Source organism: Corythoichthys intestinalis, chromosome 2 (assembly GCF_030265065.1).
Source record: "Corythoichthys intestinalis isolate RoL2023-P3 chromosome 2, ASM3026506v1, whole genome shotgun sequence".
NCBI classification, from domain to species: domain Eukaryota; kingdom Metazoa; phylum Chordata; class Actinopteri; order Syngnathiformes; family Syngnathidae; genus Corythoichthys; species Corythoichthys intestinalis.
In genome coordinates this window covers 31,373,961-31,391,878 of record NC_080396.1, presented here as the reverse complement: position 1 = coordinate 31,391,878, position 17,918 = coordinate 31,373,961, and the positions used below count along the sequence as shown (strand labels likewise).

At 38.4% G+C, this 17,918-nt stretch overlaps 1 protein-coding gene across 2 annotated transcripts in view; it reads left to right on the top strand.

Moving 5' to 3' along the window:
- The window catches only part of lrp1ab (low density lipoprotein receptor-related protein 1Ab), a 141,215-nt gene that overhangs the window by 5,574 nt on the left and 117,723 nt on the right, over positions 1–17,918 (top strand). For both annotated transcript variants that reach the window (XM_057829834.1, XM_057829833.1), the window contains exon 2: positions 13,133–13,273. In XM_057829834.1, the coding sequence (XP_057685817.1) occupies positions 13,133–13,273 (141 nt within the window). The remainder of the gene's footprint in view (positions 1–13,132; positions 13,274–17,918) is intronic.

The window sequence follows — 17,918 nt, the reverse complement described above, 5'->3', positions numbered from 1 at the left end:
CAACACACTACATTTACATTACCGTCTCCCAATTTACCGAGAGACTTTATCGGTAAAAATGTCAGCTGTGTGGGATCATTTCACCTTAAAGGACGACAAAGACGAAGAGGCAGAGTGCAACATATGCCACAATAAAGTCAAGCGTAGTGGTAAAGCTGTAAGAAGTTTTAATACAACCAACCTAATCAAGCATTTAGCGAAATACTGCCACAAACAATATGAGGAGTATGTTAAGAAAACCGAAGACAAAAAGAAAGGTCCTACGCAACTAACACTGGCAGAAACTTTTGCTATGCGTGACAAACTGGCACTCGACAGTCCCAAAGCCCAGGGAATAACAAGAGTCATTGCCGAAGAATTCATTCTGGATGACAAGCTATTATCTCTCGTGAGTAAAGACGCACCATCCAACACTTAGAACCACGGTACAACATGCCCAGCCGTCATTGCCTTGAGCGATTCGGCCGTGGAAGATTCTAGAACGATTCACAAACATCCAAATTCCGATTATTCAAATATGTCAAGTAAAGCGGAACTAATACACAGGGCGGTCTTCGGGATGCAATGAGAAACTGACCGCATTGCGTCCCGAAAGTAAACATAATGCTGTTAGACCCGGGTAATGCCAATGCTCAACTCACGGCTTTAGCTCAACTCATGCCGCTGGATAAAAAACACAAGAATACCTGACTGCTGCTGACAGCCGCTACAAACTACGTCAACGTCGTTTTACTGGAGATAATAGATATCATATGTATATAGAATTGGATGCAAAACGACAGACTCGACTGCGTTAGCAACATTGAAGTATTGAAAACCAGATGCGTTAGTAAACAGCCGCCATCTTAAAGCAGAAGACTTCCCTAGTAAGCTGTTGCGAACCTTCCAAGCGAACCTAATTAACTTTTTATCGAAAATATTCCTAAATCGGCAAAATCTTGACTTGAATCTATCTTCAAAGCAGTTTTAAAGCTTTCACATGTCGAAAGTAGAGGTAGGGAAATTATGGAATAACGGGAGCAATTTTAACAACTTTAACAGTTGATTCGCAAAATTAAATGAATTGAATGTAGTTTAAAGCTGCTGATACAGAATGGGGACTTGAGTATTTTATTTACTGTTTTAAAATGTTAACTTGATACTGAAATAGTCGTTTATTTAAACCTGAAAGGCTTTTTATACAATTATTGTAACTAATGCACGAAACATTAAAAGAATAGCTTGGGGGGCTTGGGGGATTTTCCACTGAGGTTGTTTGTGTGTTTTGCTTTTTTAAGACAATTTACAATATTATTTGCATGTTTTACTGACTGACTATGCCATTTCTGTTTGTTATTTATAATGTTTTGTGTTTGTCACTGAATAAACAGGTCAGTTTCTTGTTACCAACCGATGTGTGTTATTCAAACTCACCTAATTCAGCTGGCTAGTTGTTATCAAGACCTAAAACCTTTTTCAACATGAGTCTGACAACTAAGTAAGGAGGCTAAATAATTTTAAACTTTAACACATGCTCAGATAGGCCGGTATCGGCCAGTATCGGTATCGGATTGGAAGTGCAAAACAATATCGGTATCGGATCGGAAGTGCAAAAATCTGGATCGGGACATCCCTAGTGTTTAGTATTTCTAGCGGTGGTAAAACAAATATGGAAATTAGAAAATGATTCAATTATTTTTGTTCTGATGATAATTAGGGGTGTGACAAAATATAGAAATGGTGATATAACTTGATACTTTGCATTCCAAAAGGTTATCGATATGCTCATGCCAGGAATCGAGGTATTGTTTTAAAAAGTTGTGAATATTAAAAAAAAAAAAAAAAAAAGGAACAAACAAGTTACTACCAAAATCCTCCACCATAATAATGTCTCAGTTAACTCTATGGCTGCCATTGACGGCGCTCGACGCCCAGTCTATTAAGAGCGGGAGGGGCGAATGAGCGTTCATTTGTTTGAAACCAGAGCATTTACAGTCACTCTTTCTGATTGTCGGGGCATTTACAGGTCACTTCCTGTCCATTTTTGGGCATTTACAGGTCACTTCCTGTTGAGTTTGAGTCACTGCCTTTTCATTCCCAGGTCACTTCCTGTTCTGTAACCCAAAATCAACAGGAAGTAACCCATAAAATGCCTCAAAATCAACAGGAAGTCGCTGAAAATCAACAGGTAATGAGCTGAAATTGCCCAAAATTACCTTGTTGCCTGGCATTGGCAGCCCACTGATGGCCATAGAAGTGGGAGGTGCCCGTTTGAAGTGGGAGGGGTTCATTTGCTGTCACCCTTCCGGTTAAAATCGATTGGATGTCTACGAGTGATAAACTTACAGCAGAAGGATGAAGATAACTTATTTTTCTGTTTATTATTTGTTTTGTAGAATGATTTCCTGACCATTGTATCGATAATTGTTGTATCACCATATTGTAAGATCATCGTTATCGTCAGCTTTGCATTGCAAATTGTATCATATTGTGAGGTACTAAGAGGTTCCCACCCCTAATGATAATAATGAGCTGTGGCTGAGGGTTTAGGCTCACCTGAAGGACTGCATTTATTTTAATTGTATTTAGAATATTTCATGATATTTATGTTCCAATTTGCCAATATGTTGTTTTGAAAAGTAGAAATCATGTTCAATTGATTTTTTTTACCCAGACATCTCAAAATAACACATTTTGGAGCTGGAATTGCAATACTGTGAAACTGTGATATTTTTGCTTAAGGTTATCATAATGTCAGAATCTTACGGCACATGCCTAGTTGCAAAGTATAAAATTTATATATTTATTTCTTTTGTATTGCCATTGTATATCTGGATTATTGTGTTACTTTTCAGCCCTTAAACAAAGAAAACAGCCCTTAAAAAAAAGAAATTAAAAACCCAATGCTTTTTACCTGATTCTGATCCTCTGAAAAATGGTCTGATTGGCCCGATTTCCAATCACATGATCGAATTGGGGACAGCCCTAGTGTTTATCATTAGCCTCAAAAGGAGAGAAAAATGTCTTCAATAACAAAGTCGTGATTGTTGCATGGCAATCTTGGTAGTCATTTCATGCACTCAAAAATTATATCATAAGACTGTTTGTGTGTAAAGATGCGCATTTAGGGACACTAGATTAATCTCACACTACTCGAATGGTCCACGGTACCCAGTTTTGTTGAAATTTAGCAGGGGGGTGTAATGTTTTCTTAACACCTGGAGCAGCTCTGAGTGGTGCTTTGTAACTGAACATCACTAATTGTGAACTTGTTACCCGAGGTCTGGAGCTGACCACCCAGAGTTTTGTTTAGCGTCATAAAGGGTTAGATGACTCCCCTGGTACTTTTAACACCTGATCTGAGGAGGTAAAATCTCTGGTGGGCTGCCTGTCAAGTCTCAATCTCCTCCAGGTTATAGGCATTCTGTGCAGTCAATGGAGTTAACAAAATAACTTTTATATATAGTCCGCACCGTAATTATTATTATTTTTTATTGTAATTGAAATGATTTTTGCGAGGTCTAATAAGAAACTTTTTTAACAAGTGCAACATTGATAGAAAAAAAAATACTGGTCCTTCTCAAAAAATTTGCGTATTGTGATAAAGTTAAATTTTTTCTGTAATTTACTGTTAAACATTAGACTGTCATATATTTTAGATGCATTACACACAGCTGAAGTAGTTCAAGCCTTTTATTGTTTTAATATTGATGATTTTGGCAAAAAAGTCAAGAAAAAACAAAAATCCCCATCTCAAAAAATTTGCATATCATGTAAAGGTACTCTAAAGAAGCTACTAATCTAATCATCTGAATCAACGAATTAACTCAAAACCCCTGCGAAAGATTCCTGATGCTTTTAAAAACTCCCAGCCTGGTTCATTACTCAAAACCGCAATCATGGGCAAAACTGCCGACCTGACTGCTGTCCAGAAGGCCAACATTGACACCCTCAAGCAAGAGGATAAGACACAGAAAGAAATGTCTGAGCGAATGGGCTGTTCCCAGAGTGCTGTATGAAGGCACCTCAGTGGGAAGTCTGTGGGAAGGAAAAAGTGTGGCCGGAAATGCTGCACAACCAAAAGAGGTGACCGCACCCTGAAAAAGATTGTGGAGAAGGGCCGATTCCAGACCTTGGGGGACCTACAGAAACAGTGGACTGAGTCTGGAATAGTAACATCTAGAGCCACCGTGCACAGGCGTGTGCTGGAAATGGGCTACAGGTGCCGCATTCCCCAGTTCAAGGCACTTTTGAACCTGAAACAGTGGCAGAAGCGCCTGACCTGGGCCACAGAGAAGCAGCACATGACTGTTGCTCAGTGGTCCAAAGTACTTTTTCAGATGAAAGCAAATTTTGCATGTCATTTAAAAATCAAGGTGCCAGACTTTGGAGGAAGACTGGGGAGAAGGAAATGCCAAAATGCCTGAATTCCAGTGTCAAGTACCCACAGTCAGTGATGGTCTGGGGTGCCATGTCAGCTGCTGGTGTTGGTCTACTGTGTTTTATCAAGAGCAGGGTCAATGCAGCTAGCTATCAGGAGATTTTGGAGCACTTCATGCTTCCATTTGCTGAAAAGCTTAATGGAGATGAAGATTTCATTTTTCAGCACGACCTGGCACCTGCTCACAGTGCCAAAACCACTGATAAATGGTTTACTGATCATGGCATTACTGTGCTCAATTGGCCTGCCAACTATCCTGACCTGAACCCCATAGAGAACCTGTGGGATATTGTGAAGAGGAAGTTGAGAGACACCAGACCCAACACTGTGGATGAGCTTAAGGCCGCTATCGAAGCATCCTGGGCCTCCATAACACCTCAGCAGTGCCACAGGCTGATTACCTCCATGCCACGCCGCATTGAAGCAGTCATTTCTGCAAAAGCATTCCCGACCAAGTATTGAGTGCATAGCTGATATAATTAATTGAAGGTTGACTTTTTTTGTATTAAAAAAAACCTTTTTTGTATTGGTCGAATGAAATAGGCTATTTTTTTTAGATGGGGATTTTTGTTTTTTTTCTTGACTTTTTTTTGCCAAAATCATCAATATTAAAACAATAAAAGGCTTGAACTACTTCAGTTGTGTGTAATGAATCTAAAATATATTAAAGTCTAATGTTTAACAGTACATTACAGAATATAATGAACTTTATCACAATACGCGAATTTTTTTTTAGAAGGACTAGTACAGTATGTATGTAGCAACAATGATGGTGCTTGACTCGTATTCAACTTCATAAAGCTCCACTGATTGCCATTGACCGCAGTGAGTTGAACAGTTCGCCACATTGATCTTCATATACTTCTTAGCTGCTACACATACAGTATTAAAACTCAGTATCTTCTGCTTTGGTATTGCATAATACATCCCAAAGGTCTTGACTGTGCTCCATCTGAATTATTAATGCAGCACAAAAATTCAGGAATAACAACTTAAATCTGCCCTCTTTTAATGCAAATAGTTTGCATTGGCAAGACTTTACATTTGATCGGTGTGTGTGTGTGGGGCGGGGTCTAATTAAAACTTTCTTATGCTTAGAATAATTTATTTCCTGAAAAGAGGAAAAGGACAAGTTATTGTCCTGATTTCACTGATGCAGTTACCTGTTGCTACAACCATCTGCTACAAATTCCTCTGGACCAATTTGTTCCTTTCATTTCTTGCTGTCATCTTTTTGCTGCAGCATCAGCAATTTTGAACAGCAGTCCAACAAACACAGCTCAATAATATTGCTGAGTCCAAAAATGAGGTGGAGTAATTCGTTGAGTACCTGACGTACATCAAGATTGTTGACAAAAGACTTACTTTAGCCTTTGTTTTCCACCAAAATCCACTCAGAGAATGTTTAGGCAGCATACTGTGCCGAGAACACCTGGGCTTTGGCAGCCTGAGAATTAATCCTTGTATTTGTTCACACAAAGAAGAAAATCCCCAGAAGCACGAGTGAAATGTAAACGATTACACAGTGCGCTTGATTAGAAATAAATACTTCGACTATCATCCACTAGCAAACATGAATGATGCTTTTTCAGTGGGCACTGCATTCATACAGTAATGCTTTGAAATAAGAAGGACCCACCTTACTAGTTTCTCAAGATATGAGCTGTTGGTCCAGGAGCTTCTAAACTTGGCTCACTTTACAACCATCACAAACATTAAATACTCACAGGCATTTCTTCTTTATACTCCACAAAAAAGGATTAGTACTGTATTACAACAGTTCCACTGAGTCACTGCTCCCTGGTCACCAAATTGTACATACCAGAAGAGATTGCAGTGAGATAATCTTGAGGCACATCAATAACATATATTTTTATAAAATGAAAATTTATAGAGAGCTTTTTCCCCATAATGAATTAACAAAGTAATTAAAAATAAAATCATTTTTAAAATTTTCAAATTATGAATGAAGTAAAACGGAAGGCATTCTTAATTTAGGTGTTTATTGACAGATCTTAGTTTATTGAGTTCATTTAAAAACTAACATAGTTTGTAAGAAGATTTAACAGCTTGTAATGACCCTTGTCCCTTCTGTAATGTTCTTTGTTTTTCTACTTTTTAGTCCTGTAAGCCTTTCTTTATCATGCCACGATTGATGTTATTTGCACCTGAGCAAAAACGAATCGGGCCACAAAAAATGGCTCATTTTTTGAGGGCACTGATGCAGTAGTTATTTTTAATGCTTAGTAAGTTTTTATTGAATAAAAATTGGCAGAATTGTCTGTATAGTATCACTTTGCCTTTTTGTTACAGGCATGATACCATTTAGAAGGTGCCAGAATGTCCATGCAGTCACTTGGTTTTGCAGTGATGGCCATATTGAGGGAGACAGATTGTGGGGAAAATGGGTCAGTTTTGCGCCCCAGCTGGTGATGGTGACTGTGGGCCTCCATTGCTTGGATCACCATCGCATCCTGTTCTGTCCCACAGGCTTCCTTTCAGCTTTCAAGATTGTTTTGACAAAATTTTCCGCACGCATTCAAATCAACACCACTTAAAGTTTTCTTCTCATATGAAGACATCGGTTCCAAAGTGTCTCCTTTTTCCTTAAAGACTTTTAGTATGGATGTAACTGTCATAATGGGACTTAGTGTACATTCATGCAATTGCTCGCTCGCTCGTGTTTAATGCTTTTTGCCATCAACAGCGCTTGCGGGCATTTTGGTGTGCAATGTTTAGACAGCTCAATGCTCCACTGGCCCTGCATGAGGAAATACAATGTGCGCACCGTACAGTTGGCAGTTTACTCAGAATCCAACCAAATCCGCTAGCTTGACTCAGAACTGCATACCAGGGAGTCGTGGTTCAGACAAAGTAATTACGCAGTACAATATACAAATGAGTGTTTGCGCTGTCTAGGATTCAAATGGCTCGGGGATCCTCGACATTGTTTTCTTTTATTTGTTTGTAGTCTATTGCCTACCCAAAAGAATGAATGACTTGGCGCTGGGGATCAGCATTTAAGCACTAATAAAGAAATAGTTAGGAAGTACTTTAATGATGTCTTTCTCCTAAACTTAACATTCCTTATTGTCAAAATGGTATTCTATGGAAGACGCACCATCAATGAATGGCCTATTTATATACAGAATATATTTCTTTATTTTGCCTTAGTTTACAAAAAATAGTGTGCCTTGAATTACATACATTTCAAAATATTTTTCTTTTTAATAAAACTAAAAATAGGAAACAAGAACAATAAAATAAGTTCCAAAAGGCGTATTTTAAAACTGTTTTAATATATAGGGCAAATCGCATTATAAGGAGCAGTAGTAGTAGTAGTAATAATAGTGGCTGGGGTTTCGTTATGCATTCACTATATAAAGCTGCGCTAAAGAGAATGACATGCCATGATTAACAAATATTGATTCATGCAGGGCTGCAACTAACGATTCTTTTTAAAATTGATTAATAGGACGATTAATTAAACAAATGGATAAATGTCATTTTTTTTCAATTACCTTCATAATTTAACAATTTAAGTTGTTTTAGGCATGTTTTAAGTAACAATGAAGACAAAATGGATGACTATTTCCTTTAAAAAATATTGTATTACTGCTGTCTGACTTAACTGTAGTCTACAACTGTGCCGATTTAAGTACATAAAACTTGTTAAAGGTTTTAATAAAGGTTCTGAGTATAAAACATAAAAAATATTTCTCAGTACACAAATCAGACCAAAGTTCCATTTATTCAAATTTTTAAAAAAGAAAAAAAGGTTCTCCTGATTGAATTTTTTTCCCCTGGTGTGCGAATCGCTGATATCAATCGTGTCAATGACTCATTTCTTTTCTTTAAAAAAACAAAAAACAAAAAAAAAACATCTTACTAGGAGGCGGACTGTAATGAATCAGTTTTCTTTATCAAACAGTTGCTCATAAATACAATCTGATTTCACAGCACACTCTCTTGTATGACACTTTACAGTTTGAATGGGAATTTGTGTTGAAAGGAGACTCTAAGCCAAGGCTGGGCAAACTATTCCACAAATGGCCGCAGTGGGTGCGGGTTTTCGTTGCAACACATCAAGAAGACATTTTTTCAACAATCTGGTGTCTTACAAGTGCAATCAGTTGATTGCTGTCATATCTTCTTGTTTCCCCGGGTCCCTCATTGGTTAAACTGCCTGTGCTAGATCAGTTGTAACAAAGACCAGGACCCACTGCGGCCCTTGTGGTCCGGTTTGCACTCTCCCGCTCTAACCTGTTATATGAATGGGTGTATGTGTGTGGTTTCTTTATGAAAGTTGTCTCATTATTTTTTTTCTAACAGTAACTCAAGTTCTTATATGCTTCTCCAAAACACAACACAAAGGGACACTTAAGACACTGATTAGCATAATTGCTAACTAGTTTAGCGCTCCATGCTAAGTAGTAACATCTTATCAACAAAGAATACATTGGCTTCATTTACTCATCTCTAACGGAGGCACACTGTATATAACAACACAAAAGACAACTTTGTAATGATTCAGCAACTCAGCCTGAGTGTAGCAGTGAACTCGCTCTCCTTTGCTCTAATCACTGGCGCGCGTGCACAGCCTCACATTACACACAAACAAGGACCCAAACGGGACTGCTCATAGCTGCTGACAAAAATCGATCATCAAATTAGTTGGCAACTAATTTATTAATCGATTTTAATTGATTAGTTGTTGCATCCATAAATTCATGTGTAAGGCTAATTGGGTGATAAGGCGCTTTTGAGCAAATTGAAGGCTTTTAGGTGTGCCTTATAGTGCGGAAAATACAGTACATTAAATTTATGCTTCAATTTTGGCACTTTGTGTCGAGTGGTTATATAGCTTCATAAATATTAGCGGCAATATGACGAACTTTTTTGAAAGGCTCAGTCTGGTTGGACTGGAATTATAGTCAGGTTGTGGCTAGTGCAAAATTTACAGTAAACTGGAATGCCATTATATCTTAACATACAGTATCTCTTCAGTATTTCTTAACCCTTTTGTTTCTCTGGATACTCAGGGAACCGTTCTCCAAATGACAGGTTTTGGTTAAAAATCTAAGCCATAATCGTTTGGGCCAAAATTCTTAGTTTTCTGGGACTTTATAAAATCTTGCTCTAGGGCACTTGCCCTGAAAACTTGACACACAAAAGGAAACTTGTTTGTGAAACAGCATTGTGGGCAGTGGAAAAGGTCAAGTTCTTTAGCAATGATTTTTTTTTTTCATCAGTTAATTTTTTTCTAGAAGACTTATACTGTAGGTGTCATTCGATGTTTTTATTTATTTGTTACAAAATGATGGTAGCCCCTTGTCACCCTGATAGTAACAATTTAGCATAAGCATTAAGCATAAATTTCATCGCATCTAAGGATTATATTTAATTGTTAATCAAGTTAAATAATAAAAAAAAAAAAACGAAGGAAGAAGTAAATGTGATAAATATCTTTGTAGGAAATTCTAAGGCATATTGTTTTGGTAAATGCAGACAGTAAGTGATCATTTTCCTGAAAAGGTGAAGGAACACCGTGTCAGATTATTGTGCAATAAAAATAAAAAGTTTGATATGGAGCAATATGTGGGCAAAGTTGCTAATCTTTCATATGTTCGCTATTTAGAAATGTTGGAATGTCCCATTTTTTTCTGCTGTGTCAGAATAATCAAAGAGGCTTGCTGCAACTCAGGCCACCTCATGTCGCTGCTTCAAATATGGAATAAGGGTTGTTTTCACTTACTACTGTTCAATCGTGACCTTTTCATCCCCATTTCTTGGTAAGAAGCTTTTAATGCTAGTAATCTTCTCAAATTAATCCTTATTTATTTGCTTTCATGAACTCTGGTTACCTTTCATTTCCCATTGTTGGACTGGAATAGTTTCACATGCAGCCTAACCAGAATCTTCAAACACTGACAGCATTTTGGCAAGTTCCATTGGAATATTGGGGAATTGCTTGGTGAATCAACAATTCACATCTCTGTGTGAAATATTTTTGTGGCTTTAGATGAGAGCTGGCGAGGTTGCCAGTCTTTTCCCCCAGTCGCGAACCCCTCCTCAGCCACAATGTCCAATTAGGCTTTAACGTCCTCTCCTCTGTGAAAATGTCAGTCTGCAGGGGAAAGCAATGAGAAAATTACAAGCCACAATGTGTTATTTACAGTTTCGTGCCCGCTCTTGAGGAACAAAGGGTTCAGTACCATCACTTTATAACTCAGTGCGAGGGAATGCCTTCACACGGCAGCCTGTCAACGGGTTCAATGCTTTTACTCATTTGAGCTCAGGAGTCAGTCAGTTGTAGTTGAGCCACAGTGAGCAAACCTCCCTCTCCTTGCTTCATGGAGTAGCTAGAAGCGCTTATGCCCTGCAAAAAAATTCAATCAGATTTATTATTGCAATCTCACTGACTTCTCGTACAGCATCAATTAGTAATGCTTCGAGCTTTACAAAGTGATGGTGTAATGCCATGCAACATTTTAAAAATCCAGTTCTAGTTGTGATGTAAACAAAGCACTACGAAGTTTATGTGTTTGATATAAACCTCTTTAGAAGGACTTGATTGTAATGATACACTAGCTTCATGCTTTCTTGGGATTGAATTCCCATCCCATTAGGTGCCCCCTGCCCCCCAACACCTCTCTGCCTGCCAAGCACGTAGGGCAGGCAAGTAATCCAGGGGTGAGAGAGGGCTCCTTGCATGCCGAGAATCACAATGAGACCTTTGCTACTGTCCTTCCCGCAGAACTCCTGCAGTACAGTCCCACAAAACAAATTCCAACCTGAAACTGGTCCATTTTTTAGAAATGTTTTAATAACATGATGGCCTTTCCCACACAATTTTCTTTTCTTCTTTTCATTTTTTTCCTCCCAGTGAAATGGTTTGGTCAGGGTGGGTGTTATCTAATAAATATCGATTAAAATGACCTCCTCATACATCACACAATAAATGCACCTTCTGCAATGTCTTTCATATTGTTTGCTGTGACATTGTGAAATGTGTCGCCTGGAGTCCAAGTGCAAGGATATAACCCATGTTACCTATAGGGACTCCTCCTCTGATGTTGTCAGGCTCAAGAACTAGTCGTGTCCCAAAAAAATGAAAATGTCCTCTGTTCCTTTGTTGAATACAGTCAAACAGATGTGAAACACTAAAAATCGCTCTTCTGATCGATGAGGATGAAAATCTAAAAATATATTTACTAATGTACAGTATCTACAGGTATAACTCAACATGGACATTTGACTCTTTCTTTGATTGAGTAAACATGCAAGGGAGAATGATCAGGCAATCGTCTAAAGTACAGTATACCTTGTCCACCATCCTAAATGCTCTAAGCATTGCCCTTAGAAATGTCTGAAAATCTTGCATTTGTCAGTAAAATTAAATTTCACCTGAACTGACATGCATATTTGTATCATTAACAGCCAGTTGTTTTCAAAGCAGAGTTACACATAGTGTTAGTCATTTTGACTGATCTTTAAAGACCGACATAGTACCCCGTTTGGTCGCAATAAAAGCACTAACACTGCCAAGAGCTCGTGCACACGCTCTTATTTCATCAGGAAAAATATTTGTTTCCAACCATACCACAATATTTTTTTCTTACCAAAATGCCCTCTTAATTAGATTTTTGTGAAATGAAACATGACTTTGACATTAGAATTCTTTACTTAAACTCGCTCAAACCATAAAACAATAGACACAAGACTGAGAAAGGGCTATTTTTATTACAAACCGAAAACATATTATCCGGTATAAAACCAGGGAACTGTCCTTGAATGATGACTCATCACAAGATTCCTGTTAGAATGTCAGGTACCTGAACGTGTCCCATATCCGCCGTGTTAGAATTTCTTTCCTTCTTAATTGACAAGCTGAAATTCACAGCCTAACATCAAGTTCTCTTCTATAGCAGTGCTGAATTGAAATCCAAAACACAGGGATTTAGTCTTCAAAGTGGTGATAAATCTTAATTGCACAACCAAGCTGGGTAAGACCTTCAATGACATCTAACCATTGTAAAATATCCTTGAATACTTGTATACCTGATGGATATAAATGTCCAGGGCAGTTATGTGCATATCTTGTTTGTGTGTGAAGGGAAAGCATGCTAATTTGGTCTAGTGCATAGTGCCTTTCCCCACTGAACCCGCATCTACTATTTGTTCGAGTGGTTCATAAGGCGTCAGCCCTGCCTGACTTGGTGCTCCTTGTGCTCTGTTGATAAGCTCTAAAGGGAAGCGCTAAGACTCTTCCAAGGAACCTTTTTTTTTCACTGGTGACCAATGTAGGCTAATCTTTTTCAAGCAACCTTAAAACATGTCAGCAATGTCAAACTGCTGATGGATCATGAGCGTTGCTATGGTGCCGCTTCTTAGTGGTACACCGCAACAATCCCTTCCTGACCAGAAACCCTGCCTTGTATAGTTTCTCACAGGTCACACTGGGTAGTGAGTGATTGGGTTCTTGGTCTGGGCAAATAAATAAAAAGGTGCCGCTTTTTATTATAAACTTGCTAAAAAGTTTTTCTAGATTCGTGTGCTTTTGAAGCTCTTCATTACAAAACACTCTTAGCTGCCCAGTCCTACTCATTTTGTTGATAGATTTTCTGAGAAGAAAGTTTCCCATTAAAACTGTAAGAATCCAGAAGCTTATAAACACAAATTTGTGGTGACACGTCAACACTTTTCTTCCAGCTCCGAAAGCCGACGACCAAACCAGGACCTGCAGTCCTAAGCAGTTTGTGTGTAAGGACCAGATGACCTGCATTTCCAAAGGCTGGCGCTGTGACGGGGAGAAGGACTGTCCAGATGGCTCCGATGAGGCTCCAGACATCTGTAAGTCCACCAAAGTCATTCTTTATACTATACATCATAAGAACTAATCTATATGCGACAAAAACACTCACTTAATTCGCAGTCATTGACGGCATCAGACATTCAACCCATTTGATTGGTCACTGCCAGCCCGCACAGTTTAACATTGGTCACTGTCAATGACAGTGAATGAGGTTCAATAATTTAGATTTTGGCGTTTCCATAAAATAAATATATATGCTACCCTGTTGTGCAAAGTTCACTAAGTTTGCATGTGTAGAACAGTGTCAGTTGTTTGATGAACTGTTGCTAAACAGTATTTGGCGGAAAACACTCAGGTGGCTTGACGTTACGCTCTGAGAGCCCCAATTTGGCCAAGTTTCAAAATTGTCCTACATGCATGTGTGATACATTATTGGAAAGCTTAAAATCTCTTTTCTGAGGGAAGAAAATTTTTGAACAGGAGGGCATTTTTTGACAAGATTTTGACAAGGTTTTGGACAACCATCCTGGTAAATAATAAATAAACACTACTAGTAACATTTTGTAAAAGAAACTTTATTTTATCTATTTCTTAAAGAGAATTTCCCCACTCCTTGTCATTTCATAGTTAGTGGGTGAAAGGACACATCGACTTGTATGAAAAGAGATGTAACCGTTACCTCAAGCCCGTGCCATGCTTCTCGGACAGATACTGTACCATGTTCTTGGCGTTGCAGAAGGTTTTTTTCTAGAGTGCACGGCTCTTTTGAGGGCCTGGGAGATTAGTTTGATAAATGATACCCTAGATAAAAGAAGACAAAAAAATAACCTATGTATTCAGGTCTTGTGTATAATATTTTATCATACAGTGATCCCTCGTTTTTCGCGGTTAATGGGGACAAGAACCCACCGCGATAAGTGAAAAACCGCAAAGTATCGCCGCCCCCCCACCATTTTTTTTTGTGTGTTCAATGCATTTTTTCAGATTTAGCATTGGAAAGATACATATAAGACCTGTTTCTTCACTTTTTTACCCAAAGTTTAATTGAAATTTATAATGTAGACATATATTTTAATAAATTATTTTAAGCACTTCTAATGTAATTATTATGATAAGTTAAACCTGTTGCTGTCCCACCGAATTATTTTTAAACAAGAATAACATAGAAAAATGCTTGTCTCTATTAAATGCTTCATTGAGGGAGTCCACTCAAATCCGCTCATGCTGCTCACTTACGCAGTGAGTTGGCACAGCAAGTATTTAACAAGCTAAACGATGACTGACACAATTGGTGCCTTGAAGTTTCGGCTTCCAACCTTCTCTGGCGAGATCAAGCCTTAACGCCTGTCAATCATTGTTAACTCTAACAAGCAACTCCAGTGCACTATCTGACCAAGAAAGGCAGCAGGAGGGAGAGGGAGACTAAGTCAGGGGTGGGCAAACCGGTCCTCGAGGGCCGCAGTGGGTCCTGGTCTTTGTTCCAACTGATTCAGCACAGACAGTTTAACCAATGAGGTTTCAGTGGAAACAAGAAGCACCTGACTGCAATCAACTGATTACACTTGTAAGAAACCAGATTGGTGAAAGGCTGTCCTCATGATAGGTATGAACAAAAACCCGCACCCACTGCGGCCCTTTGTGGAATAGTTTGCCCACCCCTGGACTAAGTGATGGGATCGGGACAGCTCTATAAAATACTGTATTTATTTATTTGGAAAAAAAAAAATCTGTGATGGACTGAGGGCGCGAAGTAGCGAGGGATCACTGTATGTTTCTTAACTGATGTCCCGTGAGCTTTTTTTCAATATAAAATATGTGTCTTGGCTCAATATATTTGGAAATACTGTTGTGAGGTCTATGTTTGATATGATCTTCAATTGCCACAATGTCCCCTAGAGAGTTATTTTCTTTTGTTTCAAAGCCACTGATGTAATCTCTGCTTTAAAGACATTTTCTTTTTAAATGGCTTTGAAGTAACAAGTAATGTTCACTTTTTTTTAGTTAGATAAATGTTTTCCAGAAAAGATAGACTCCCAGTGTGTGCTAAGGCTGTTTTAGTGAATTATAGCTCTAATTATGCGACCTTGTTTTGAGAGAGTGTTTAGGGATGTGTCAGTGCTTGTCTGGACTATTGCTGGATTGGGGCGCTCCTTGGTGCTAACCTCTCACATCTGTTGCCATCTCTTTCAAGACTCCGTAAACTTAAGCCTTCTTTTTGTTTATATGTGGACTTTTACTGTGGGTTTACTGTCAATGTGTGCCACACCTTACATCTGTCATGCCACAAGCACTTTCTCGAAAGTCTGACATGTGGACACAGGTATATTGTGTGGGTTAAAGAGTCTTGGTATTGCGGGTGAGAACATTTGGCACCTTTTTTTTTTTTTTTTTTTTTTTTTTTTTTACAGTGAACATAGTTTAATTATATTTTATATGGTTTGTTTTTTTGGGAGTAAATTGTCACCAATCATCTGCAAGTCCCAGTTCATGTATAATTACTACAACAAATCATAACAAAATGAAAAACACCTTTGTGAGATAATAATGGTCAATTTTGGCAGACTGATTGTTAACACTATCAGAGAGATTTAATACTGATATTTTACTCCACAGTGGAGTACCCCAGGGCTACATCCTTGGCCCAATACGATTTTCATTCTTTATGCTACCTCGTGGTCAGTTTGTCTGCTGCTGTCAGGAAATCCCTGTTACTACTGCAATGCTGATGATACACAGATGTAGTTCTCAGCCAAACCCAATTCTGTTACCCAGCTTTACATCTTCCTTGATTATTTAGCTGCTAGCAAACAATGGATGGCCCTTAATGTTATTTAAACTATGCCAAACTGAAGTTTTTTTTAATTGTACAGTGTAATAGTTTAGTGAATTGGGAATTCAACAAAGAGTTCTGTGTCATCATTAAAAAGCACATAACATTTGACCATCTTGTCACAAAATTGATTTAGTCCTGCTTGCTTTCTCCAATTAAGAAATAATGCCAGAGTAAGCCGATTTACGCTTCTGCATTCCGTTGACCACGGAGCGAAGGCGTTGACCTTACGTCGTCACTGAGCATTTGAAGTTCTGCGTCAAGGGAACGCGTTGCTCTGAAATTCACAACCAAGCCACTACAGGGGTGTGACTTTGTCTTTATATCGTTTTGGGGGACTTTTGTCAAATTCCTTTAGTTTTCCTCCAGTCATAGACAGCAATGGCATCGGAGATGAAACACCAGAAACAACGTTCTGTGCGGACCAACCACAGTCCTTTGACGTTCACGTCACAATGTCTTGATGTGACGCGTAGTCACGATTTTTGGGAGGTCTGCGTTAATGGCATAGGTCTGCTGTCACCGCAACACAGAAGCATAAATCAGCCTTAAGTCATATATTTACGTTCTTTTCCCTGTTTGATTACTGTAATGCCTGATAATGTAATAATTTCTTAACATAATTTTTGCCTGATTTTAGCCCGACAGCTGTTCTCAGTCTTCTGTCACTCGCTAACTGCTAATCCAAATGACAGCAGGTTCTAACACGAACCAGTCGTACGACCTGTATTACCCCTTTGCTTGCATCCCTCCAGTGGTTTCCAGTAAAATTCACAATCAACTGCAAGATTCTTTTGATAATCTGTGAGCTCCTTAGACTGCATTCCTCTCCACGACCTCTCCGCTCCAATAATCTTGGCCTTTGATGCACCACCCCCACAAACTGTAAATCAAAAGGTGGATTTGTAGCCCCAACACGATGGAACCATCTTCCACAATCTGTTAGATCAGTCGAATACCTAGAATGATTGAAAAGATGACTAGAAACAAATTTATATTGCCAAGTTTTTCTTGATTGTTCTCTTTTAATGTTTTTATTTTATTTCTTGCTGGTGTGGCCACCCGAATAAGTTGTCTGAGGTACTTATCTGATGACAGACAGTAGTGTTATTTGTATTCCGCATGTTGAATTGTAAAGTGGTGTTCCATCGCTCTGTCAATGTATGTTCTGCTCAATTAGCCTCTTCCCATGCATTCTATTCTGTCTGTGCCTTCTATTCTGTCTGACGCTTCACTTTGAGTTGGGCTGCTTCTCCTTTTATGAGTTAACCATAATATTGGCATCTTATTGGAATAAATAGTCTTTTCTTATGTGCAAACAAGCTCGACCTGATTGTGAGGTGTCTCCTTAACCCTTTAAGGTCTGGGCCTATTTTGTCTGATTTTGCATGCCCTTGAAGTTGCCTTTATATTTCAAAGACAGAATTGTTTACGATGGCCTGGTTTGGTCCCTTTTTTTGTGACACCTTGAACTTCATGTCCAAACTGTTGTTTCCTTCACTGACCAATTATAAATCATAATTTTGGGCCCAAAAAGACCAAAAATTCCAAAATCGTTTTGTCAAAATTTTTAATATTGATGTCCAATTGACAACCAAACATGCGTAACGAACCGTTTTGAAACTTTGTAATATTTATTCAACATGTTAGGATGAACATTCAACCAAAAAAAATTTAGAATAAATAGTCTTTTATTTGACAATTCAACATAAACAACAGGTATAGCCATAGGCGTTTTTTGCATTTATACATGCTCTAGTCAAAACAGGTTATATACAGCAGACCAAACAGTGAAGAACAGTGAAAAAATATACCATCTAACACAAAAAGTGTTTAGAGGCCATCTCTTTATG